The following is a 25,873-nucleotide window of genomic DNA, read 5'->3' on the forward strand; positions in this document are numbered from 1 at the left end:
CCTTCATACTATCGGCGAGACTGTACTCGTGTTCATCTGGCTTGGTTAGGGGGATGCCTAGATAGCTGGTAGAGTTATTTCTCTATGCCTGTGGGGACATTTCTGGGAAGAAATCAGCCCTAATATCGCCCCTCCCTACTGTGCAGCCTTAGTACCCACCACAGCCCCAGAGGAATGCCACAGTGGAAGGTGGCTCCAAGGGAGGTCCACATCCTTCTGCCTCCTAGACTATTTTTCCTTTTGGGATGTTAGGGTTGAACCCAGGTCCAGACTAGCCTAAATCCAGAGCTGAGCTCCCCAAGCCCTAAACCTGCCCTTCCACACCAGGACTGCTGCTTCTCAAGCTGAACTGGATAAAACAGCCATATTGGGTCTCTAGCCTATAAATGGAAGTCCTGGGATTGAGTCTCTAGCCTATAGATGGAAAGTCCTGGGACTTCCTAGCCTCCACGGTCACCTGTGTTGCCCTCATGAATCTTCCTGTGTCTTAGAGTAATTCTGTAGGCTCCTTCCATGGACAACGCTGGCTAATGCAGGCAGCATCAATGCTGAATGAATAGTCCTAGGCCGCCAGGGCTGGAGGGGAGGCATCATGCTGCCTTATAATTTGTGTGCATGCTAAGTTGGGAGGGGGCACGATTTAGATCCTAGAGGGCACCCCATGGCTACCAGCATATGGTACACTGGGGAGCAGAGACTAAGGAAGGCTTCCTAGATCGGCCAGAGGTAGACACTGGGTCTGACTGTGAGCAGGGAACATGTAATTAGACGCTGGAAATTGTGTGTGCATAAACACCGAAGGCTGCTTGAGAATTTTCGGCCAGCTCTTGTCTTGACTTGGACTCTGAGCCCGAGGGCAGTGGGCTGCCTCAGAGATGAGGTCAAGTTTGCTTTCCATGAAGAAGATTCCATTGCTCCGTCTCCCCCCTGCCAACTGGGAACGCTGCAGGCAGTGTAGCTCTTCTCCGGCCATTGTCTTGGCCTGGGCTGCAGATAGTCCAGACCTGCTGGCTCCCAGGTCACCTCCCCTGCATGGGGTCTACCTGAGCAGCCCACTCCTCCCTCCTGTCCCATTTTCCTTTTCCCTCTCATCATTGCTCCCCACACCCAGCAGCCAGACAGTCCTTGGAAAAGAAATCAAGTCATGGGCACCCCCAGTTCAAGCAAGGCCCCGAGGCCTTAATAGGCCACTTGGGAGAAATTCCCAGCCGCAAACTCACTGTTGGCTAAACGACCTGGCCCTTTCTTGCTGCCTCTCCATTATATTGGCATCTACCTGCCCCAGGGCCTTTGCACTAGCTGTTCCACCACCTGCACCTTTCATGAGTCACTTCCATCTTTCTTTGGCTCTCGCTGCTTGAGGCCTCCCAGACCATCCCTGTCTCCTGGGTACCACAGATAGCATCTTTCATCTATCCTGACCTGGTCCACTTTTTCCATACCCAGGTCACACGTGGCTGCATTATATCTTCTTCCTCTGGGTATAAACTAGGGCAAGACTTAGGTCACTGCACCTTCACTGTTCAGAACTATGGCTGCTGGGGCTACCAGGTAAATAAATGGATTTCTTGCTTTAGCTACTGGGGGCTGAGCAAACTGGGAGTTGAGGAGGGGAGGGGTGCTGTGTTCTTTGTGGGGGCCAGTAATGATGGCTGGAAACAAGAGGGAGGCACAGTTGTACACAGAAAGGCCCTGAGGCGGGAGCCTCCTTATATAGATTCCTACCTTAGATGCTTCTCATATTCTGGGGTGACAGTGGATATGTGTTTGCAAAAACCAGTGGTGAAGTCAAAGATGGACAGGATGCTGGGTCCTCTCTCGAAGGTTACTCCTGAGGTTTTCATGGAGCTCACATCCCCACAAGCTCTGCCTTTATGGCTGTGTGACAACAGGGAAGTCATAAGCCCTCTCTGTTCCCCACTGTAAAATGGGTAGCTGGCCATGTCATGCGGCTGATCCTCTAACCCTTGATGGCTTTCCCACAGGGGCCTGGCACTGTACCTTGAAGGTTTACCTCCACAGAAATCCAGGAAGCCTCTTAAACTGCCCCCACAGAGAAGGGCCTACAAAGTATACCATGGCGCCTGAGGGTGAGGCCCTCAAAGGGAAAAATCATGGAGCTTTCCCACAATCCCTTGTCAATTTCCTGAAATTCCAGGTGGATGCCGGGCATCCGAAAACCCCCTCCTAGTTGAAGTGAGTGGTAAGGCCAGTTTGTCTATGCAGATGCTTCCAGAATTCCACAGCCAAGCTCTGGCCTCAGTAGGAAATGCAGAATTCAGGAAAATCCATGGTATCTATCCCAAGGACAAAAGAAGCCTCTGCCATAGGCACACACATGGCCAGTGTCACCTGTTGTGAGGATACTGGGGGAGTAGGGTGAGTCTCAGATGACTGCAATTGGGCAAACCCGCCCTGTTCTGGGATCCTGGAACATCATTCAGTCACTCAGCAAACACTGACCATGATTTAGGAGGGCACATAGGAAGGTCTTGAGGGTCATGAAAGGCCAGGTGAGGATTAGGCAACTAGCTCATCTCCTTACCTTACTGTATGTACCTTCATGGCCCTGAAGCAGGTACCAAGGCTTTGCTCCATCATCTGTCATTATAGAGCTAAAGGAATATAACAGGTCCAAGGATACAGGGCCCCAGTCCTGCCTAATTTTATGTCAACTTGACACAAGCTAGAGTCACTGAGAAGGGAACCAAGTGAGAAAAGCCTCTAGATCTGGCTATAGGCAAGTCTAAGTTCTGATTTTAATTAGTGATTGATGGAGGAGGACCCAGCCCACTGTGGGTGATGCCATCCCTTTTGGCTGGTAGTCCTGGGTTCCAAAAGAAAGCAGGCTGAGCAAGCCAGTAAATAGCTCTCTCCATGGCTACTGGCTGCACCTGGGTTCTCACCCTGTTTGAGTCCCTGTCCTGACTTTCTTCAATGATGAACTATGGATGCGGAAGTGATAAGCCAAAAACCCTTTCCACCCCAACTTCCTCGGTCATGGTGTTTCATCATAGCATAGTATCCCTCACGAGGACAGCCATTCTATGGTAACTTGGGCAACTAAGCCAGGCCTGCGCCATACCACCCTGGAACTGGACAGAGCCCCGGATGCTTCAGGGAGAAGGATGACAGTGAAGCACACAGCAGGATGCTGGTTGGAACGCAGTGCAGCAGCTAGCCTCCATCTGGTAGACCCATACACCTCTGAAGCCCCAAGTCCTCAGTCATGTTTCTGAAATAGTTGCAGCAAGCCCAGCCAAGGACTAAGGCAAGCCATCATACCCCAAGAGCCGAATCTGAGGTCTGAGGCCACAGTGAATGCCTGCACGTCCTGGACACTGCATCCCAATCCCAGCTGCCCTGCTGCTTTCTCCAGCCCCAAGGGGGCTGACACATGATGAATCCACAGCCTAGTCTGAGCTTAGGGTCCAAAGTCACCCATCAATGGGAGTGCTTCCCACTCAGACCCAGAGAGTGTCAGTCCTTGATCCACTGTTCCCTTCTCCATCCTCCTCATGGCTGTGGGTTGCAGAACAGTCCCTCCCTTATATTTGAGCTGGTACCATAAGGGTCCAGACTCTCACACATCTCCAGAGCAATGGAGGAGGGGAAGAGGGTAAGGTGAAATGAATGGCCAGGCTAGTGCTTGGGCTGACACTCCACCCAGATATATTATGGACAGTAACAAGTTTGTTTTTGATATCATCAGAGAGCCAGGTGTTGTGAGCTGCCTCAGCAAAATAATGCTCCTCCTCACTCTGCACCTCCCTGCCACCCCAGTTTCTGCTTCCTTGCTTACATAAAAGGTGCTATTTTTAGCTCTTTATTCTCCCCGACTTGTTACTCAGTGTTAGGGACACCCTCCCCAACCACAAAGGCACCTAAGGTCTGAAACTGGATGGCCCATTTCCAGCCTAGTATGGAGAAACTGAGGCACTGAATTACAAAAGCCCAATGACGTGTGTGTGTGTGTGTGTGTGTGTGTGTGTGTGTGTGTGTGTGTGTGTGTGTAGCTTGGGATCTATGCATGACCAAAGGAGAAAAGGGAGACTCATAGGGAAAAGTATGACTGAGGGGGAAGATAGGAGAGGTTCCAAAGTAAAAATACAGTTGGAGAAGGCCAAACAGTTCAGCAATGGGAAAACGAGAGGCAGAGAAAACAGGGTGGCAGTACGAATCAGGCTAGTCTAAAAAGCTCTTGTCACCCCAGGAAAAGTGAAGGATGATGATACGATTTGTGGGGTAGAAGTCCTGGCATGGCTTGGGCATGGCTTCATCCAGATTTGGGAACTGGGGGTGATTATGGCTATCTGTGGAAACAGTCCCCATTCCATCACTCCCAGAACAGACAGCTCTCTCAGAAGGAAGGGCACATTCACCCTCTCAGGCAGGGCACGGTGGCAGAGAGTCATATTGCATAAACCCAGTCAGGGGATGCTGCTGGCCCAGAACGTGCTTCCTTCACTGACACCTGTCCCGAGCCTCCCTCCCTGTTCTGGGAAAAGGATGCCAGACCATGGAAAGAAAGTGTGTCCCACAAATGCCAGGTCATGAGGAGCCCTGGGACAAGTTTGTTGAAGGGGAATCAGGGTCTCTAGAGAGGGAACACAGGGACAGACAGCCTGGCACAGAGCCCTCTTCAATCAGCAGTGAAGGCAGCCACCACCACCAGGGATTTTTCCTGTCACTCAGATGTCAACAGCATCTCCCAGTATCCATGCTGTCCTTACAACCATAGTAGTTCCTGACTCTACTACCCCCCTCACCAGGAGAAAGCAAGCAAAACCATGGCCATTGTGCATTCATGTTTGGAGAGCCACATCATCAAAAAAATTGGATGCTTTGTCATCCTCTCTTCTAAATTCCTAAACAGTTACACCACCATCCTGAGAAGGAAGACAGGGGCTCCACTAGCCTCCAAAGAGGCCCAGGGCTCAGGCAGTGAAGGACTCTCTACAAGCTAGCACACTGGCAGACTTCTCCATTTGTCAGCTAGAAGGCACTTTCTTGAGACAGCAGAGCTCAGCTATTCAGAGAGGAGCTGAGCCATGGATGTGGTTACCCCATCCCTCACAGGGTGAGGCAGATGTTCTGTGAATGCAAGAGGAGGGAACCATTTAGACTGGTTGAGGAACTAAAGCCCTGGGGTACCTCTGGTGATGGGATGGTTCTGGGGTGCTGGGATGTGTAAGATTGCTAGGATGAAGTGATGTTTGTCTCAGTGGGAGGGACACACCCTGGGATCATGGAGGGTAGGCAGCTTCCTGGCATGGGGAACTGTCAATAGTGAACACATCAAGGAATGAATCCACTGATTAGGTCACAACCCTCAGGATCCCATCATCTTCCCAAAGCTGATCAGCTGGTCACCAAGTCCTCATGAGGCTGTGGGAGACATTTAATATTCAAACTATTGACAGTTCCCCATGCCAGGAGAAAGAGGAAATAGGGCCTAGTTGGAGGATGTTATGTCACTGGGAGTGTGTCACAAAGCTATGACTTATCCTAGCTTTTTTTGTACCTCCTTCTCTGCTTCCTGCCCACTCCTCCAACATGTGAACAGTCTCCCCTTTACATGTTCCAGCCACTATGAGGCTCTACACACAGGCACGGGACTGAACAAAGATGGGCAGAACCTCTAGAACCATGAGGCAAAATAAGTTGCCCCTCTTAGTTATGCAAGATAATTTGTCATAGCACAAAAGATCAAGCCAACTTGGCATGGCATGTCAGCTCACCAGGGACCTACATGGTGCCCACCACTTTCCTGTCCCTCTATACACACAGGTGGCTCTTGCCCCACATCCCATCACTCCCAACATCACTCTTCATGCGTCCCTCAGCTTAAATCAAAGCTCCCAAATTGTCTTGCTCCTAGTACTGCCAAACTCTAGATCTTAGTTTGACTATTTCTCTGTGGTGTCCTGGTCATCAGGCTTAGATCTATCCTCTCATATACCCTCAGGCATTGAATTAGTAGATTATTGGCATAAGGCAGTACAGATGGAACCCAGGGCCTGGCTCATCTGGCAATAACTAGCTACAGTCTTACTTCTTATATAGGACTCTTTATCAAAATTTTCTTTCACTGGGCTTGTGAGCTCCAGGTGGGCAGGGTAGATGGTAGGAAGGGCTTAACTCAATAAACATTGCATTGCAAGGGCAGGCTGAACAAATGAATGGATTAATAAAGGGTTTCCTCCTGAACCTTTAGACCCAACAGGTCAGTCCTGAGTCAAAGGAGGGAGCAGACCCTGTGCTTTCTTGTCCCATTTCTGAATGACAAGCAGATGACACTCAGTCCAGAGTGGCTTGAGCATCTCTCCTTCAGTATGCACCAAAGAAGAGGGAGGCTTGGGAGCTGATGCAGCAATGCTGGGTGCCTCTCTTGCCTCCCTGTGGTAAGGAAGAGGACAGTGTGGCCTTCAAGGGTGGGGTACCATCCCAACATCCTTGTAAGCCACAGGGCCTCACTCCAGACATAGGAGAGGTGTTTGATTCCAGGCAGGAAAATGTGGGGGTGGTAACCAGATTTCATCCAGTTGGTATGAGTGAACAGCAGCAGCCTCGACCTCTAATCATTTTCTGCCCAACCCTTAGAGTAGTACCATGGGCAATTTACATGCTTCCCGCACATGTCCACCCAGTTTCCCTGAACAAACCAAAGCTACCAGGTATTTCCAATCCAATGCACAGATGTGGGAACAGGATCAGAAAGCTTATGCTACCAGCTCAAGACAACCCACCAGGAGTCTGGAGAGCCAAGCCCAGCTGGTAGGATTCACAGCCTGGGCAATGATGCATTGGTCCTGCTCACACTAAAGATGCACAAATGTTGGCATTTGTTTTCTTGGCCACTTTGCAGGTCAACAATTTCTACAGGGAACATGATACTGTTTAGAGGCTGGGGGAAAGTTCCAGGTTGAGTGGTACACAAACTGAAAGAGGATGTCATTTGTCTACGGGTAGGGTGGGGTAAGGTGAATTGGGGTGGGATGGGGGATTTCTTTTGATTGATGGCTTCTGCTCTGAGCAGATGTTGCCACACACACAATGAACCATGTGTAACCTGGGATGGATCGTTCTACCATGTGACCCAAGGAGTCTAAGTTCAGTGGAAAATGAACCCATCTGGGATGCCTGGGCCTCTAGGTCACCAGTAGCCAGGTACTGGAACAAGGTGCATTTCCCTGAGATAGAGAGGCATATGTTGGAAGACAATCCTATGGGTGGCTGAAGGCACTGCCTCCTGGGCTTTTGTTGGTAGGATGCAGTCCCTGCCTGTCCCCAACTACTGTCCTTGCTACTGGGGAAGTGAGCTCATTCAAGGGTCAGAGCAAGACTGGTGTTTCTGATGATGTAGTTTGAGTTCTGTAGGAAAAGGAAGGAATGGGTTTGGCTGTCTTCTACAGATATGCAGGCTTTTTTTGTTTTGTGTTCCTGCAGTGGAAGCTGCAGTCTAGTCCCCAGTGCCTGGTGCAGGAAATGTCTCTTCCACATCTTTCTCCCTCTGCTATAGCCCTTGTTCAGATGAAGAGTTGGGGCACACTGACACCATCCCCTGACATGTCTTCCTGAATACTTTTTAGCACCTGTAGTGGTTTGAATGAAGATGGCCTCCAAACATAGGGAGTGGCACTATTTGTAGGTGTGGCCTTGCTGGAGTAGGTGTGGCCTTGCTGGAGTAGGTGTGGCCTTGCTGGAGTAGGTGTGGCCTTGCTGGAGTAGGTGTGGCCTTGCTGGAGTAGGTGTGGCCTTGCTGGAGTAGGTGTGGCCTTGCTGGAGTAGGTGTGGCCTTGCTGGAGTAGGTGTGGCCTTGCTGGAGTAGGTGTGGCCTTGCTGGAGTAGGTGTATGGGGGGGGGTGGCAAAATGGTGGGGACCTTTGAGGTTTCAGGTGCTTAAGTCAGGCCCAGTGTCACTGCGTCTTCCTGCTGCCTGCTGATCCGGATGGAGAACTCTCCGCTCCTTCTCCAGCACCATGTCTGCCTGCATGCCACCATGCTTCCTGCCATGATGATAATGGACTAAACCTCTGAACTGTAAGCCAGCCCCAGTGAAATGTTTTCCTTCATAAGAGTTGCAGTGGTTATGGTGTCTCTTCACAGTAATAAAACCCTAAGGCAGCGCCTCTCAACAGAAAGTATGTTTGGAAACTGAGGAGCGGAGGACTGACTGCCTTGGTCTTAGAGATGAGGAGACTAAAGCAAGAGTGGGAAGGGCCTTCCCCCAGAGGCACATGGCACTGGAGGGAAAAAGAGGTGCTAGAATACCCTAAAAGAGATGTTTCCAGGTGGAGAGGTCTCCCTTGTCCCTCACCCAGGTGGTCTCCATGTGCAGGGTCTGAGGCTGCTATGTTCAGGAAGAGCTGGCACCTGCTCAGTCCATCACTGTCTCTTAGCAACTGACTGCACCGTCTCCACAGAGCCCTTGCTGTTTCCTGGGAACGAGTCTGTGTGTCCCTTGATGATTCTCAATAATCAGAGATCAGGTTGAAATAAACCAGACTACATCCTCCCGGGTCAGGGGAGTTCACAGTCAGTCTTCAGCACGTGGCCTGCTCTTTGCTGTACTCACCCTGCTTGGCCTCCACTTGCCTCCATTTGTGCATGAGGGAGGCATGCTCCAACCTTAGGGCCTTTGCTTATGCTGTTCCTGCTGTCTGAACTCCCCACCCCAGAAGCGGGTGTGGTTCTCTCTCACCTGCTTCAGGCCTTCCGCAAGGGTGCCCTTGCCAATTTCCCCCAGCTCCAGGGGCCCTGCCCTCTGTACTATCTTCTCTAGCTCTTATCACTGAATGTGCCACTCATCTTGTCCTCCGTCAGTCCTGCTGGCCTCTGAATTCCAGCCGAAGAGAGTGTCTCTATTATGTTCTGCTGCACTGTAGCCCCTGGGCTGCACACAGCACATGGCATGCACCCCATAAAGATTAACAGAAAGGAAGAGGAGGGAGTTTGGAAAAGACAGATTGGTACAGACCAACACGCTGACTGCTAGGTGATACCTAGCAAACAACTTTTGGAAGAACGAGGGTCAGAGGACAGGGTTCACAACACCACACAGAAGCAAGCAGGCCAGGGACCCGGTCTAGGAAGCTGTGTGACCTGGCGTAAACAGCTCCCCCTCTCTGAGCTTCTCTGTAACAGGAGGGCCACAAGTTTGAAAAATGCTGGAGCCAGGCCTTAGAGAAGATTCCCCCAAGTTCCTGCTGTTATCAACAGTATTAACAGGGGAGGCTCCAGCATTCACACGGGCTGAGGTGTGTGTTAGACTCCAGGGACACCACAGTGACCCAAGACACAGTCACTTCCCTCAATCACTGGTCACCAATAGGGGTAACTGAGCACACCTCTCCTGTTCACAAAAGTACAATGAGGCAAGAGCTGGAAGTCACCCCCTCAAGGGGGCCAGGGAAGGCTTCCTGTAAGATCTGCCATCCCAGCTATGGGGACAGGCCCCAGGGAATAGGAAGGAGAACATTGCAGACAGGCAGAGGTGATGACATACAAAGGCTGGTCACGTTCTCCACTGCACAGCACGGGATGATCACCTTCCTTTCACAGATCTTAAAACTAAACTCAGAGAGGCAGAATTACTTGTTCAGGTCACACAGCAAGTGATGGGCTAAGCCAGGATTCAAATAGGGGTCTCAAGATATGCATAGAGGCCATTGTCCAGGGCATGAGACCACGTGAGGTGGGGACCAGCAGACAGACTGAGCAGCAAGAACACTGGGTCCCCAGATGAGACAAATGCAGAGGCCAGGGGCAGCAGGGAAGGGCTCAGCCCCCACCTCTGCCCTGCCTAAGGGACTCCCCAGCCCCCCACCCCTGCAGAAGGACGGTACCTCCATCAGGTCTATAAGCCACAGCAGCCGCTCCTAGGGAGGGTGGATGGGCAAAAGGCAAAAAGAAAAAATATATGAAATGAATGTCAGGGGATCAAGAGGCAGAGTCATCTCCCCCCCCCCCCCCCCCACACACACCCCATATACAAACACACCTACTGAGGGGAACAGCAGGGTCCTCAGAGGAAGCTGGAAGGCCCTGCTGCTCTGGGGGAGCTGACCCTATCCTTCTCAGGGGTCCCCAGAGGTCGGCAACTTGGGGCAGGCTTGGTGCCAGCATTTCCATTCACAGATGGGAAAAGCAGGCTTGAAGGGAGCAGTTTGTCCCAGGTCACACCTGCTGAGGGCAGGCAGTGATTCATGGGGAATCTGCTTGGAGACTTTGATTCAGCAGGCAAGGCCCTCAGGGATAGCTGCACACCTAGAGCTGAGCTTCAAATAACTGCCCCGGGGAGTCCCTGAGAGAGGGAGGCCGGCAGCCCTCAGCCAAGGGTCTTCCAAAACCTTGCAGTACATCAGGCCCAGTGAGCTCATCTCCAAAGGGGTTGCTTAAGCAGGAAGGGAAGCAGGAATAGGCAAAGTGGCATCTGTTCCAACGCTGTGGCCACATTCCAGTACACATCCTGGGCCCAAGATGGCTTTCTTTTTTTGTTCTCCCTACAAATTGGGAACTTAGCATAACAATTCCCCAACAAGGGAGGAAGCTAAGGCATAAAGAGGTAAAAGGACTTCCCCAGACGCAAGGCTCTGTTAGGCTCCAGGCGTTCCTCTCTGCCTGGGGAGTGTGTCCTGTTTTGACACTTTTGGGCACCCTGATTGGTCACAGATTCTGGAGTGGTCCCCATTTTAGGAACTATGCAAGGGGACTTTTGGGTACTCTCCCATCTCCCCCAAAACTGCTTGTGCAAAACCACTCATGATGTGTGATCTGCTGGCCCAGGGTGTGCCCTGCACACTGGGGCCTTGCTAGTGCTGTTCTCAGCTAACCCGAGGAAAGATTTCTCAGGGATGGGAAGGTCACGGCTACTCTCTACAGACCCCTACCCAGGCACAATGGCCTCTTGGCTCCTCTTGTCCTGTAACCTACTGTGTTCTCAGGACCTGAGGTTGCTGCAGCCAGAGATAGCAGGACGTTATGCAGCTGATGCAGGGGAAACTGAAGCACAAGGAGACTAGGACTTAAACCCAGACTTCCTGCCTCCAAGACCAGAAGAGATTCCATTCAGGCACTCTGGTCCTGACCAAACAAAAGCTGCATGCAGCCTGCACGAACCCCCCTGGGTTTTAGAGCTAGCTGTGCTTAGTGGCTCTTGGAGCTCCTCATGGGCATCTTAAGGCCAAGATCATAAGAATCAGACTTAGAGAAAAGCTGAGTGCAGACCTGGGTCCAAAGCCTGAAATGACCTCATTGTGAGATGCTTCAAAGCCTGTGGTTGGAGCAAACTTAGCAGCATGGGTACAGGGCCTCAGTCTGGCCCTGGAAATGACTTGCCCTTCTGGGGACTTGAAAAACAGTTGTTGCCACACCTACAGCCCTGGAGGACAGGCATGACAATCTCTGGGGTCATCTCAGGAAAGGACAAGGACACTTGAAGATGAAAGAGATGGAGTGAAAGGTCCTCCAGACTCCAGAACTCTAGTATTAAAGAAAAGCCAGAATCCATAGGAGTGAAGGCTGCTCTCTGTGGGGTCACCAGAGAGCCACTAGCTCATTCCTCCTACAGGCTAGCCTGTCACTGAACCTACCAAAGTCTGGCTTCAGAGTCACAGTTACTTCATGCCCTTTCCAAGGATGACAATACCAACTTTGGGCCTCCAGCGCACCCACCTGACTCTCTCTCCTATAGGATACCTGGCTGACCCCTAAGTTAAGAAACAAGGCATTTCAACAAGATGATGGGACAGACTTAGTAGACTTCTTAGGGGAGGAGGCCTTACCCTCTCCGAGGAACAGATGGGAGGTGATAGGGGAATAGGGAGAAGCAGGAAGAGAGGAGGGAGGGGTTACTGGGATTAGGAAAAAAAAAAAAGTAAATGAAAAATAAAAGAAATAAGGCATTTGTTGTTTGGTGTGGTAGCACAGTCTACTCAGCACTCAGGAGGCAGAGGCAGGTAGATCTTTGTGAGTTTGAGGCCAGCCTGGTTACATAATAAGTTCCAGGCTAGACAGGGCTGCATATGTCTCAAAACAAAAGGAAAAAAAAAAAAAAAAAAAAAACAAAATAGGCCAAACAAAACAAACAAACAAACAAATGAAAAAAACTCCAAAGCAAATAAAACCCAAGGCATCTGCCCTTGAGAATCCTGGGAGCAGAATCACATTCCAGGATCAATTAGGTGCTGCACTGGGAGCTGCTGAGTTGGGAAGAAAGCCAAGCCAGGCTTGGAGCTCCAGAGACAACAGGTGGCCTCTTGTAAAACCCAGAACCAGAGTCCAAACCACCATGATTACTACTGTGTCAACACTGATCCTGAGTGGAACACCATGCCTTCCTGTTTGATTTGATCTTCCTGTAAAGTGCACTTAGATAGCTTTTGTTTTGTCTAACTATACTTTAAATTTTTATCATGTGTTTACTCTCTCTCTCTCTCTCTCTCTCTCTCTCTCTCTCTCTCTCTCTCTCTGTGTGTGTGTGTGTGTGTGTGTGTGTAAAACTTGTACAGCTGCCTGCAGAGGTTAAAACAGGGCATCAGGTGGTGCAGAGGACAACTTGCAGGAGTTAGTTTTCTCCTTCCACCATCTGAGTCCCAGGGACTGAACTTGTTTGGTAGCAAGCACCTTTACACTCTGAGGCGTCTTATTGGCTCCTAACTGTCCCTTAAAAAATCCTTTCCCTTAGGATCCCCAGACTAAGAGCCCCGAAGGTGTATCTTTCTTATAGTTCCACTATTCCCGTGTCCAGCACAGTACTGCACAATAGCCAGGCTCTTACAGACGAGGGACCCGAGGCTGGGTGAGGGGAAGGTTAACATCTTAACCCCTGACCTTCTCACCAGGGATAGGGCAGGGGCAGCTCACCCTGGCTGAGCTGACAGTTGTGGAGGTGCCATGGCTGCCTGTGGATGAGCCCGTGTCACTGTAGGATACCACAGAGTAGGTGTCTCCAGCACCAGGGCCTGACGGCTGCCGCGCCTTCATGGACTCGATCTCCCGCCTCAGCACCAGGTGGTCAAGCGTTCCAGGTCTTGGGGTGAGATGGTGCTCCTCACCTCAGACAGAAGAGAGAACTGCAGGGGAGGGTGTGACAAACAGGATGCTCAGACACTCAGTGGAGAGCTCCACCAGCATGTGAGGCTGGTACCTTTATTCTCAAGTGAGCTAGCTGCATGCAAGCCTGCTTTCCCTTCTGTAACCTTCTGTGCTCTCCAGTGTTCTCGGGGGAGCATCCAAATATCTTTACTCAGACACCAGGCCCAGCATCTCCTGACACCTTCTTCTCAGTCGCTCTTCCTTCCCAACACACACAGGTGACAAAGTCCCAGAATACACTACCAAATTCATGCCACAAGGTGTTTGGCCGTCCTTTCTACCCAGAGTGCCCTCTCAATCCTGACTGCCTGCAAACAGTATTTCCCCTTACCTGCCTGAACTTACACCCTCCAACTAGATGTAGTTACTCCCTCCTGTCAGCAGTTTCTGACCCAGACTTCCACATAAGCAGGCTTCTCAAACTGGTGAGCCCCTCCCCTGTCACCCTGGACCCTGTTTGCGAGGAATATTGTGTAATAATGGCCACTGAAGGTGGTCCCTGTCCCCAGACGTCTGAGTTTGGAGGATGAGGCTGCCAAGGTCCCCTGTGTCTACCCAGGGTTCAGTTGAGCTGAGGTCTCTGGTGACAGGGTGGGGGCAGAAGGCACAGGTCACCTTGGCGTGGGTGTTGAACAACTCAAACAGTGCCATGACCAGGGCCTCCACAGAGATGGTACCACCACGGTACTGGTCCAGGTAGTACATCATGGTAGCACGCTCCTGCTCCGTCAGCAGGTGCCGGGCTTGGTCATCCAGAAGTGCACGTGTCTGATTCCCCAGGCTGCTCAGGGTCACCTGGGAGCCAGCTGGGCCCTTGTAAAATCCTGGCTGAAAGACAGAAGGACAGGGAAGTCTAGGCTGCTTGGGAGCCAGAGGACCTGGGGAGAGCCAGCAGCAACAATGCAGAGGGACACCGTGGCTTCTAGGTGCCCTTGGATGATCTATCTCTGATGGCACTGTGTGGTCATCTCTGGCCACAGAGCATTCACGAGGCACCACTTTTGTATTTGTCTCCTGTGTTTCCTTGTGCCTATCCTGTCACACACTATAGATCCTCTGGGCTTTGCTATCTCTCAGTAAGCCGTGGTGATAAGAGCCCCTGCATTTCTAAACTATAACTCAGATCTATGTCCCTAACTCATTCCAAATTATACCAACAGTCTTCATCGCTGGCCAGTTGATAGCACCAGTCTCTCCTCAGTTTCCTGGGCCCACACTGTAACCCTGCTAAGAGAGTCTAAAATGATCTTGGAAACACAAACTCATTCAGTGGCCCCAAAGCCTGTGAGCACAGGTTAGCCTGCCTGTCACTCTGCTCCTAATCCCCACTCACTCTCTTCCATTCTTCCACTAACACATATCCTCGCATACCCTCGTCTGTCTGTCCCAGGGCCCTGGCTCATTCTCTTGCCTTGCATGGCTTGCACCTCTCCCTCTGCTCATTGTCGTCCAGATTTAGTGACCATTTCTTACTCTTTCCTAATGCACCTGGCCTTGACGGTTCCCAGTGTGTTCTCTCATTAGATATTTGTTTGAATGCTTGCACTGGCTTTATTTGTGAGCCTTCCACCGTCTGTGACCTCCCCCGCCCCATTTCCAACCTCGAGGGTAGGGACCTGGCGACTTCTGTTCACTGCCCTTAACCTCTGGAATGAGCACAGTGGCTGGAAGCCAACAAGCATCAGGACTGTTGGGCAAGCCTGCCTGAAGCTCCTGACAGTGTGTCCCACAGATGAAGAGATGTACCTTGTTTGTCCCTTCTTCTGTGAGGTCCCCTGGAAACCTATGGAGAGAAACAAGCCCTTTCAGTGCATGTTAGCACATGGAATGGAGCACACAGGGAGAAGGCTGACCTGGAGCAGGAAAGCCAGGCTTTGTATCTGGCATGGTGGCACATGCCTAGGATCTCAGCACATGGGGAGATCTGAAGATGAAGACTAGCCTGAGCTACAGAGCAAGCTCCAAGCCAGCCTAGGGTATGTGATCTTATCTCAAAAAAATCTTTCCATCCCAAAATAGAGCAAAAGTGTGAGAAATCACATACCCATGCATCATGGCCACTGCTTGGAGGCTGCTGAGGGGTAGGTAACCCCTGAGAGCTACAGGTGGCTTTTAGCCTTCTCCTTTAGCAACATGATGAGCATTGATACATCAGGTAAGGTAGCCTCCCGAATGCTTTCTGTCCTAATGGGACCCAGAGTTCTCTGGTTGACATGGGAGCAACGGGGAGTCGGGAATCATGGGTGTGAGAGCATGAAAGGCCTCTGGCAGGTCAAGCATCCAGGTCAACCATCTCATCCCCTGGGAGGGTGGAGAAACAAGGCTGGGAAGCCCCTAGGGGCAACACGCAGGGACACCTCAGCTTTAGCTCATATGATTATGAGAAAATGTAGGCTTAAGCTGCAAGGGTTTGGGAGTTTAATAAATAATCAGAAATCCAGTTTTTAAACAGGAAATCTCATTTTAAAAATATGCTGGAAATTAAAGTTTTAAAAATATGTAACACTATGTAGGAGAAAGGAAGTGAATAAGGGAGAGAGAAAAGACACTGTTAGGGTGTCTGACTAGGAGTCACCAGCCACCAGGTGGAGATGTCTGTTGGGGACCATGGGTGACAGGGGTCACATTGCTAGCAGACATACAGCCACCCAGCCACTGTGCATGAATTTTGACTTCTAAGACTTTCATCCCAAGAGGACATCTCCTGGTGTCCTCTCTGGCAGTATAGGATGAGGGTGAGAGCCCACTAGGCAACCAGAAATAATTAAGTGGTTTGCCTGCTGGCAGAGACTAGGGACTCTAAGTCCTGCATTTCGGCTTTTCCTGGGGACACTGAGGCTACGACAGGAAAGGGAAGAGCCCATGCTCATCCCAGGGTGGGGACACCAGGCTGAGTCATGTGGCAGAAGATGAGAGGAGCATTGCTTCTCAGAAGTCACCCAAGAGTCCCTGAACCCTGTGCCTGAGGTCAGACCCTGCTGAGTTGGTGGTGCTTTCCCCAATCCGGGAACTGGCAATCCACTTGGTCTGGTCCACGGTGGTACGTGCGTGGGGCAGCCTTCCAACGTCCTTCACAGTCAGGATGAGGTGCCGGGATGACTTGGAGCAGCTTCACCGCCTCGTCATGCAAGATGCTGAGAAAGCTCCGCCCATTCACCTCCAGAATCTGGTCCCCAACCTGCCAAGACCCAACACCATCACATGGGCTGCCCTTGCCCCAGCTCTCCATTTGCCTGATTGAAATGAGGTCATTAGGGTTTAGACAGACTATGTGGATGGCTGAGGGTCACATAAGAAGGAAATGACAACTTCCTCCCAATGCCAGTCCTGAGCCCTGCTCCTGTTGCTAGAAAGGGCACCTCCTATCTAATGACAGCTCTGAGAGTAAGTCAACTATGGCTTTCCCCAAAGTCCCCTGTCTGAAGCAAGCCAGCTCAGAGACAGGCGTCACACGAACTCACTGCAAGATGAGGTGAGGGAAGGCAGACACCTGTTGTTTCCATATCTTATTGAATACTGTTGAGATTTCTTATCTAGCACGTTTTTTTTTTTTTAAAGATTTACTAATTTTATGTATATATAAATGAGTGCACTGCATGCATGTGTGCCTGATGTCCTCAAAGGCCAGAAGAAGGGTTTGAATCCCCTAGAACTGGAGTTGCAGGTGGCTGTGAGCCAACACATGAGAGCTGGGAACTGAACCTGGGTCATCTGCAAGAGCAACAAGTCCTCTTAATCATTGAGCCATCTCTCTATCCCCAGTTCACATTCTTTTGTCACTTTAGAATGTCAGCACCACTTTAATTTACTTAAGGAAAAAAAAAACCCTCAGAAAACGAAAACCACAATAACAGACACCCAGCCTCCCACTGAAGGAGTACACACTGCTCAGAGTCTTATGACAAGCAGGCAGTTTTATTTCATAAAATAAAACAGACAAGCAAGCATGAAAAGATAAAAAGACAGACAAAACCACTAGCTTTCCAATGACAGCAAATCGGAAACAAAGCCAGGAGAGTCAGGAGGAAGGTGCTTCAGTGTGCAATGAGGAGCACTAACTACCCTAGAGTGTGGGGACTCAGTGGTTGGCTTCTCTTCCAGAAGGTTCCCAAGCCCACGGATGGAATGCTGTAACCTGGAGGGTAGCCTACGGGCTATTCTCCTTCTTAGCCTGTATTATCAATAATGGGGGAGTCAGGCCTTCCCATGGGATGAGCTGCTTGTGGGGGTGTACTTTCTGTTGATGTTGCTGCCTCAGAGTCGTTTATGCTACTGTAGGTAACTTCAGTGAACTCTCTGGTTCACTAAACTGGACCTGGGAGGAACTGCTTCCTCTTTGGTTTGGCACTGATGCCTTGTGTAGGGAAAGGAAATATTTGTTTATTTACCCTCAGGAAAAGCTATACAACAGGATACTCATCCTCGGTTTGTGGTCACAGCACTAGTAAGGGGAACTGCATCATGTAAAACATGGGTCAATGTGGCCCAAGGCCAATTTGCTTCCTATTCCTGCAGCCTGTTGCTCCTAGGGAACCGTATGGCTTGGCTCCCAACCCAGCCTAATCCAAAGCCACCTTCTTTAGCTCTGCCTACAACAGCCAGAGGTTGACTCTGACCCAACCACCAACTCTGCCTGTATTTCACCAGCAAGTCTCATTCGCTCTTCCCCTTCCTCCACTGATGGCCTCTCTCCTGGGTCCCCACCTGGTCATCTGGTGGCTCCTGACTCAACATTTCATCTCTGTGGGTTTATATGCAAATGACCACAGTCATCACGTAGAAGACTGTGGTTAAGGTCTTCAGAGACCATCAGAATTGGGTTCAAGTCCTGTTCCTGTTATTCCCATGCCATATGACATAGCCCCACAACCTGCCTCCCTCCTAGTAGCTTTCATGCCCCACTTTCCTTGGGTGGGTACGAACTGGGGCCTTGGCCCAGGATTGTCCTCCAAATGTCTAGCTATTTGGGCTTGTCTTTATACACCACCAAACATTGACAACATTCATAATGACAAGTCTCACTCACTTGCCACTGGCTTCCCTAGTTAGAAGACTGAGTACCTGAGATTGTAGACAGCCCACTGGGCTCCCAATAAAGAATGTGGAACAGGACTCAACAGTGCCTTAGGGCATTGCCAGCAAGTGCTCAGTAAATGCAGCTTTCTCCGGATGGTTTGAGTTTTGTGAGCTCTACCTTGGCCCACCTTTCTTGGCCTACTCTGAAGCCAAGCAGCTGAGCCCAACACAGGAGAGCCCAGCACTAGCCTTCCTGTGCATAAAGGGAAAAATGACCTCTCTCCACGGTCACCTGCCTAGAGCCTGTCAGGCAGCACCCCTGGATATCTGATATCACAGCACTGTTCTGGAGTCTCTGCCACGGGAGCCACGGCCAAGGCTGTACCTCTTATATTCCAGTGTTTTGTTTTTGTAAGTGTCCCTCTGCAGCTTCAACTTTTAATCTTCCTTTCCACTCACGTTATTACAGTTTAATTAAAGGCACTGTGTCTGGGAGAGCAGCTGTGTCCAGGCATGCTTCAGAGAGCTGGGCTCTGGATCCTATCGGGGGATGTCCAGGAACGAATAAGCTCATTCATAGACCTGTGAGACTGGACCAGGAGCCAGATAAAACACAGGTCATCTTGTTAAATGGGAGCTTCAGATAAGTGGCAAATACTTAGAATGATGGATGCATACCCCCAATATCCAGGGCCACCACTTCAATTCCTCCCAGTGGTCCTCTTTGCTCACATGAACCGTCTATGGCTGTGGGCCCCCTTATGCTCACTGCTTAGGTCCAAGAGAAGCTACAAATCCCCTAAAGGGACCAGGCTACTGATGGGCTATTGTGATTCTGAATTTCAGCCTGACCCCTAGCTTAGATTCAGAGCCTATCATTTCTATAGTCTGAGCCTATGAGGGGGTCCAGCATAGTGCAGGATTCAACTACACCCTGGATATCTATGTGTTGGAATCTCAGGTTGACTGGCTGAGCACTGCTTCCTTGGGCCTGTTGAATAAGCCTGTCCCTGTGGGAGGAGGCTGAGGTGACAGGGCTTCCCTGCCATCCAACTGGAGAACAGATGGGGGTCAGAGTAGGACACATGTCACCCAGATGGATGCCTATGAGTCCAATTCCCTCATCCCTTTTTGGCCTCCAAGGGCTAAGCAGAAAACTCCCATGTTTGAGGGGTTAGTGATGGGCCCTCCATGTTGACCCCCCCTAGTATGTGACCTGGTCCAAGTCACTTCACTATCTAGGTTCCTTTACTCCCTCTATCCCTATCATCGTCGGACAGTCTAGTGGTTTGAATGAGAATGGCCCTCATAGGCTCATGTTTGAATGCTTGGTTTCCAGTTAGCTTGGGAAGGAGGAGGAGGTGTGGCCTTGTTGGAATAGGTGTGGCTTTGCTGGAGGAGGTGTGTCACTATCAGTAGCCTTTGAGGTTTAATAGCTCCTACCAGGGCCAGTCTATTCCTACCTACAACTTATGCATCTGATGTGAGCTCTCAGCTAGTGCCTGCCTGCTCTGCTCCCACACTCCTAGCCATGATGGTCATGGATTAACCCTCTGAAACTGTAAGCCAGCCCCAAATCAAATGCTTTCTTTTAAAAGCTGGTGTCTCTCACAGCAGTACAACAGTAACTGAGATCGAACGAAGGCTTCGTGCACCCAGCAGCTCTGTGGGCTCAGACACTGACTGCTCAGTGTGACTCTTCAGGTGACAAATCACTCTCAAGAAAAGCCACTGGGCCTCACTCAGTGTGCTCCATGGAGTGTGGAGCTGTGTCTCCACTACAGCCTTCCTTCAGAGGTCAGGCAAAGATGACAGTAGCCAAGTGGCCTACACTACTCTCTCGAGTATTCCCCAAGTCTCAGTGTTCTTATATGGTGTTCTAACCAGTCCCCCGGGTCACCGTGAGAACCACTAGGAATTCCACAAACAGAAGCAGATGCACATGGCTCTCTATAGCTCTCCATCTGTTTCCTTCCAAACAGAAGAGACAAGTTCAGAGACACCAAAGTCATGCCAGAAATGAACAAATGAACAGCACTAAGCCCACACTCTCAGGTTCAACACCCCCCACCCCCACCACCTTCATTAGCTCAGAGAAGGGTAAGGCAGTGAGGGGATGTGGATCTCCATCTTTCCATGGCTTCTTTTGGCTTGTGTCATAAAGTTGGGGGGGAGGGTATTCTTACCCTCTCAAAGGGAAAGCTTGGGTTCTGCCCATTGAGATGTGAGTCTTTCTTCCTAGCCCAGACTGAGAGGTCATGTGTACAAACAAGGTGAAAATAAAGGAGCAAAACACTATATCAGAACCTTTCCTGGGGTCTCCTACACGTGGAGAAACTGAGGCTTGGCAAGGACATGTCACAACAATGCCCTGAAACCAGTGCTCTCAACCCTGGTCCCTGAGCAATGTGATGGACCATCTATTACTGCTTAGCTTGCTGTGGACACTGCCAGGAGGATGGAGAAGGATAAGTGAGGAAAGGCAGCTTTATTTTATTGGTCACCATGGCCACCCTTTGCAGCATTAGTGATGGAGGAGAACTGGGCCATGGGAACGCCCTTCACTTTAAGGCAGAGAGAAACCTGTGCCATCATCTCCAGGCCCCCTAGGGGCAGGCTCATGTTCTAGTGCTCTGAGAAAGCGAGAAACACAGGGCACAGGGCTCTGGCTTTCCTGAGAACTGGGCCACCAGGAGCCAGGATCCACAACCTACAGTGTGGGACCCATTCAGGAACACCACAGGGAAGTGGCCCTCAGAGGCAGCAGGGTGGCTCGTGCAGCCTCCAAGAGACCTAAGAGGAACTTTTCCATGATTCTAAGCCTCTACCCTTAAAATGGGAACAACATCTTTGTGACTGGGCCACCCAGACTGCTGTGTCACAGACCATAGGGAACAAGGGTTTTTGAAGAGGATCTTGGAGTCTAAGCCCAATTCCGGAATCTATTTATTTACCCACTGGGCTTCTGTGTTACCTTCTCTGGAAAACCCAGAAAATATCAGTCACTACTCCTGAGTGAGTTAGCATGCCTGCACTGTGTCTTCCATACTTCAAACACACTTATTAGGTCCTCAACAAACACAGGATGGACCTGCGAAGAGCACAGGAGACTGCTTATGTTCAGTCAGCACTCAGTGTGTTAGCTGTATTTCTGAAGACTCCTGCTTGTGCCGATGGCCCTCATCACTCACCAACAACTTCCTGCCATTCTGTCCCTCAGAGTCCCGCCCACCATGCCCACCTCTACTGCTTCCAGCATCAGCTGACCAACCTCCCGGCACTGAACACCCTAAGTTCCCGTTGCCATCTTGATTTACGGACATCTCGGCTTCCGCCCAGAAGTGAATGTGACAAGACTGGAGATGTGATGTTGTATCTCCAGCCTGCACTGTCCCTCAATTGACCCCTCCTTTAAGAAAAGACACACAGTGAGGGGCTCTCATGAGAAAGTTTCTAGTCTATCTACGCACGCGCGCGCACGCACACACACACACACACACACACACACACACACACACACACACACACACACAGCCCCTTTATGGATTTGCCGGCTTTTAACTAACCAGAAACTACAATGGGGGTTTCTTGTGCGTCTGTGTAGGGAGGGGCTCCAATAGAAGAACAGTCAGCAGCAGCAACTTGAATTTTTTTTCAGACTGTGAAAAATGGTCATTAGTGTAAGTAATGTTCCCAAAGGCTCTCTAAATGATAATCATCCCATAAAGCTTTTTACTAGAAATCCAAAAATTAAAAAAAAAATAAAAAAGATTAGGAAAGACACTCTGACTGCAGTGAAGCATGCATGAAACCAGTGCCTTGGAGCTGAGGCAGGGGCATCACAGGTTTCAGGCTGGGCTGCCAACAAGGAAATAAGCCAGCCAGCCTGTGCTTTCTTCACCTCGTGCCCTGCTCTCATCCCGGGCTTCACGACAAGACATGCAGGGACTCTATTCACGCTGGTGACAGACAGCTTGAGAAAGAGAAGTGAGAAGAACCCAGGGTGAGCGGCAGAGGCTCTGAGAACCGGTAGCAAAGTTTGTCAGGAATGAAGTTTGCCGAGAACTCCTTCTCTGTTTCCTGCTTCTGGCCCTCATCCTTCCCAGGGCTCCACAGAACTGAAAGGTTTTGTGGATCTCTCTAGGGCTCTACCAAACTCCAAGGACCCACTGAAGCAGACTTGGGGGCCCCAAGTGTGGCTCCGCTGAATAGTGTCACCACAGTTAGCATTCCCATTCTATTAAGGAGTTTTATTGCAATTATGAATCTTTAATAGTTTTCCATGTCAGCTATAAAAGTTTAATGGTTCCCCTACCCCGCCCACCCCCTTCACTACAAGTGAATAATGCAGTTTTAATGAGACAACATTAGTTTTTCCCAGCAGTTCAGAAGCAGGCAAACCTTGCGCGTATTTAAAGAAACAACAATGAAAGACTGAGGTCAGTGTGCAGCTGGAGTGGGAGTAAGGACTAGGTGGAAAGGGGCTGGTCTCGCGCTGCGCCTCTACAAACTCGGATCCTGTCCAGGCAGAATCTACGGAAAAGGCAGTGGGCGGTATAGGAAAGCCCATTCAGGCTCAATTCCAGCTTGTGGCACCTGCTCCCCTCCTGCAGCCTTGGCAGATCCGTAGTCTCCACGGGGGGTGAGGGGGCGCTGATCTAAGGCTTCAGGTCAACATGGGAAACCTGAGGTCAGACCGGGTCAAGGTCAGAGCTAGGTCTTTCCATGGGGAGCTCACCAAGGGTCAGATGCAGGGAGAATAACCCACAGGGACCCTCTGAGTGCCTGGCTTAGGCCAGTCACCCACTTCCTTTAGCTCTGACCTTAAACCCACCACCCAAGGCAGATAAATATTAGATAAGGTTTCCTGTTTTATAGATGAGAGCAGTGGAGATCAGAAAGGTAAAACCACTTGCCCAAGGATGCCCAGCATGCCAGCTGCAGAGGAGGATGACCCCAGATGGATGACCTCCCGCTCCAACCCCAGTGGCACATCAGGCCATTTCACATTTCAGCTCTGATGACATGGGGACATCTAACCTCATCACACTAGATGGAAATACCACAAGGAAATGTTCTAGGAGTAACCGCTGCATGCACATTTTTCAATTCTCCCACTTTCATTAAACATAAATCCTTTTCTCACATAATCTAATCAGAATAGTTTCCCCTCTCTCTACGCCTCCTAGTTCATCCCAGCACTTACATTTACATTAATTAAAATTAAGTAAAATGAAAGCCATTCCCCAGGACAGAATCTCCATTTCTCTGACCACCTTTGATGATGGCTACCTTAACAAACTGAGCTCTTCGAACCAACCCTTCTCCAGTGTCTTCTTGTAAGCCCACTTTTCCCCTGTGTTGTGGAATATTAATTTAAGATGTGTTACATTCACTTATGCTGTGGAATATTAGTTTAATGATGCAAAGACGTGTTGCATTCTTTTCAGTTGTGTTTGTTTAACTCTGTGAAGCTGTGTTATTGAGCCTGTCTAAAACACCTGATGGTCTGATAAAGAGCTGAATGGCCAATAGCAAGGCAGGAGGAGAAAGGATAGGCGGGGCTGCCAGGCAGAGAAAATAAATAGGAGGGAAAATCTGGGAAGAGGAGGAAGAAGAAAGATAGACCAAGGGGAGGGAGGGAGACATCAGGGGCTAATGTCCCTGCTACACAGCAAGGCACAGAGTAAGAAAGCTAAGGCCGGGCGTAAATAAGTAAGAATAAGCCTCCGTGTGTGATTTATTTGGGACCTGGGTGGCAAGCCCCCCAAATAGTAAAAGAGTAAGAGTAAAAATATAACCATCAACAGGCCTGGACTTATGAGAGGCAGGGACTTGAAGCCTAGCTCCACAGGATGAATGAAGCAAGGAAGAACAGCTGAATTTTCAATCACATGGATGGCAAAGAGGTAGAAAGACAAATCTTAAGTTTGTTTTTGCTGGAAGCACAGGGCTCTGGGAAATGGAATTAATTACGAATCCCCTCATTCTACAAGAAAGGAAACCAGAAGGCTAGGGAGATGGCTCAGTGGGTAAAAGTGCCTGCTGCCCAAGCCTGCCAACTTGAGCTCAAGCCCTGGAACCCACATAAGAAGCTGGATGTGGTGGTGTGCACGTGTAATCTAACACTCCTAGTAGAAGACAGAGTTAGAGAGACAAGAATTCCTCGGAAGACCACTGCAAGACAGTGGCAGAAACAAGAGAGACCCTGCCTCAAAACAAAGTGGGAGACTCCCAGAAATTGTTCTCTGACTTCCATTTATCATCTGGACTCCACATACACTAGCATGAGTATGCCCGCATTTACATATATGGATGGAATGAGGAAAGAAGAAAGGGAGGGAGGGAGGGGGAGGGAGGAAGAGCAAGATCTGGAATAGCAGGTGGAAGGCTGGTATCCCAGCCCTTAGACTTCCAGTCTACCAGGGCAAGTGGCCCAGACATGGCCTACTGAATCACATTGGGATTCTCAGTGGACCTCTCAGTTCTCAAGTTCAAGTCCACAGCCTTCACAGACAAACAGTGACCAGTCAGAAGATATAATAGAAGGGGATCCCATCTGTAGTAGCAACAGGGACAAATCCTTAAGAAAAGAGAAGAAATGTATAGTACCATATGAAGCAGACTTGAAGCCATTCCATATCAAAGAAACGATTTCTAAGGACAGAGGCAGAGGCAACCTCTATGCGAGGATTGGGTGATGCCCAGTTGCAGCTCTTCACTTACTTTTTGCAATGGCAGCCTAGTAAAAACTGTAGCCAGAATTCATCAGGAGTTAGCATAAACAAAATGGATAAACAAAATCATACTTCAGTGTTCACTGCAGAATCGTAGCACTGTACCTATTGCTTGTAACAGTCCTTAGTCCATTAAAAAACAGCAAAGAGAAGAGTCGTCAAGGTCCCCAGCCCATCTGAGCAGATGGAAGTGTCATTTCCCCAGGCTGGTCCTGGCAGGTGGTGGACCCAGGTGCAACTGCTGTGCTGGACCCTCACAGTGAAGCATGATGCTGTGTCTCTAATAAATATGTTAGAAAATAACATGGCAGAGGAAGAGGCTGATCTGAAAAGGCTCTACGGTGTATGCTTCTAACTCCATGACTCGGTGGACAGACAGGAAGATGGGGACAGACAGAAATATTCACAGTGAGAGGATCAGAGGGGCTTGAGACCTGGAAGAGGGAGGGACTAAAGGGGAAGGAGGCTAAGTGGAACATGGAGGTTTTTAGGGAGGTGAATCTACACTGGATGACACTGTGACATTGGCTATATGGCATTATTCACCTAATAAAACGCACAGAACTGCGAGCATGAATGCAAATTACAGGCTCCAGCAGATAACGTAAACCTCACTGGCTCATTAACTATAACATGTGTCTCTTACACACTTATACTCAAGGTTGCTAATAGAGCTGAAGGGAAGCTCCGTGGTAGAGCACCTGCCTAGCATGCAAGAGGCTCTGGGCTATACTTCCAGTATCACAAAAATAAAGTGAAACACACACAATAGAATAAAAATAACAACTGGAGGGGAAACTCCATGAACAGACAGGGAAGGGGCACTGCATGCAAACGCTACTGTAAGCTCAAATTTTCTCTAAATCTTAAATAGCCCTCAAAACACATCTATTGCCACCAGGCTATGGTGGCAAACAGCTTTAATCCCAGCATTTGGGAGGCAGAGGTAGGTGGATCTCTGTGAGTTTGAAGCCAGCCTGGTCTACAGAGAGAGTTCCAGGATGGCCAGGGCCACACAGAGA

General features: G+C 49.9%; 1 protein-coding gene across 1 annotated transcript in view; it reads right to left on the reverse strand.

The window, feature by feature from the left end:
* Nucleotides 1-12,813: 12,813 nt before the first annotated feature.
* Nucleotides 12,814-25,873, reverse strand: part of LOC127225904 (whirlin-like) — a 66,871-nt gene continuing 53,811 nt past the window's right edge. Inside the window, 6 exon segments of the mRNA XM_051189549.1 lie at nt 12,814-13,022; nt 13,025-13,076; nt 13,714-13,926; nt 14,845-14,881; nt 16,073-16,200; nt 16,202-16,276. Coding sequence (XP_051045506.1) covers nt 12,823-13,022; nt 13,025-13,076; nt 13,714-13,926; nt 14,845-14,881; nt 16,073-16,200; nt 16,202-16,276 — 705 coding nt within the window. The 3' untranslated portion in view covers nt 12,814-12,822.

Source organism: Phodopus roborovskii, unplaced genomic scaffold (genome assembly GCF_943737965.1).
Source record: "Phodopus roborovskii unplaced genomic scaffold, PHOROB, whole genome shotgun sequence".
Lineage (NCBI taxonomy): Eukaryota > Metazoa > Chordata > Mammalia > Rodentia > Cricetidae > Phodopus > Phodopus roborovskii.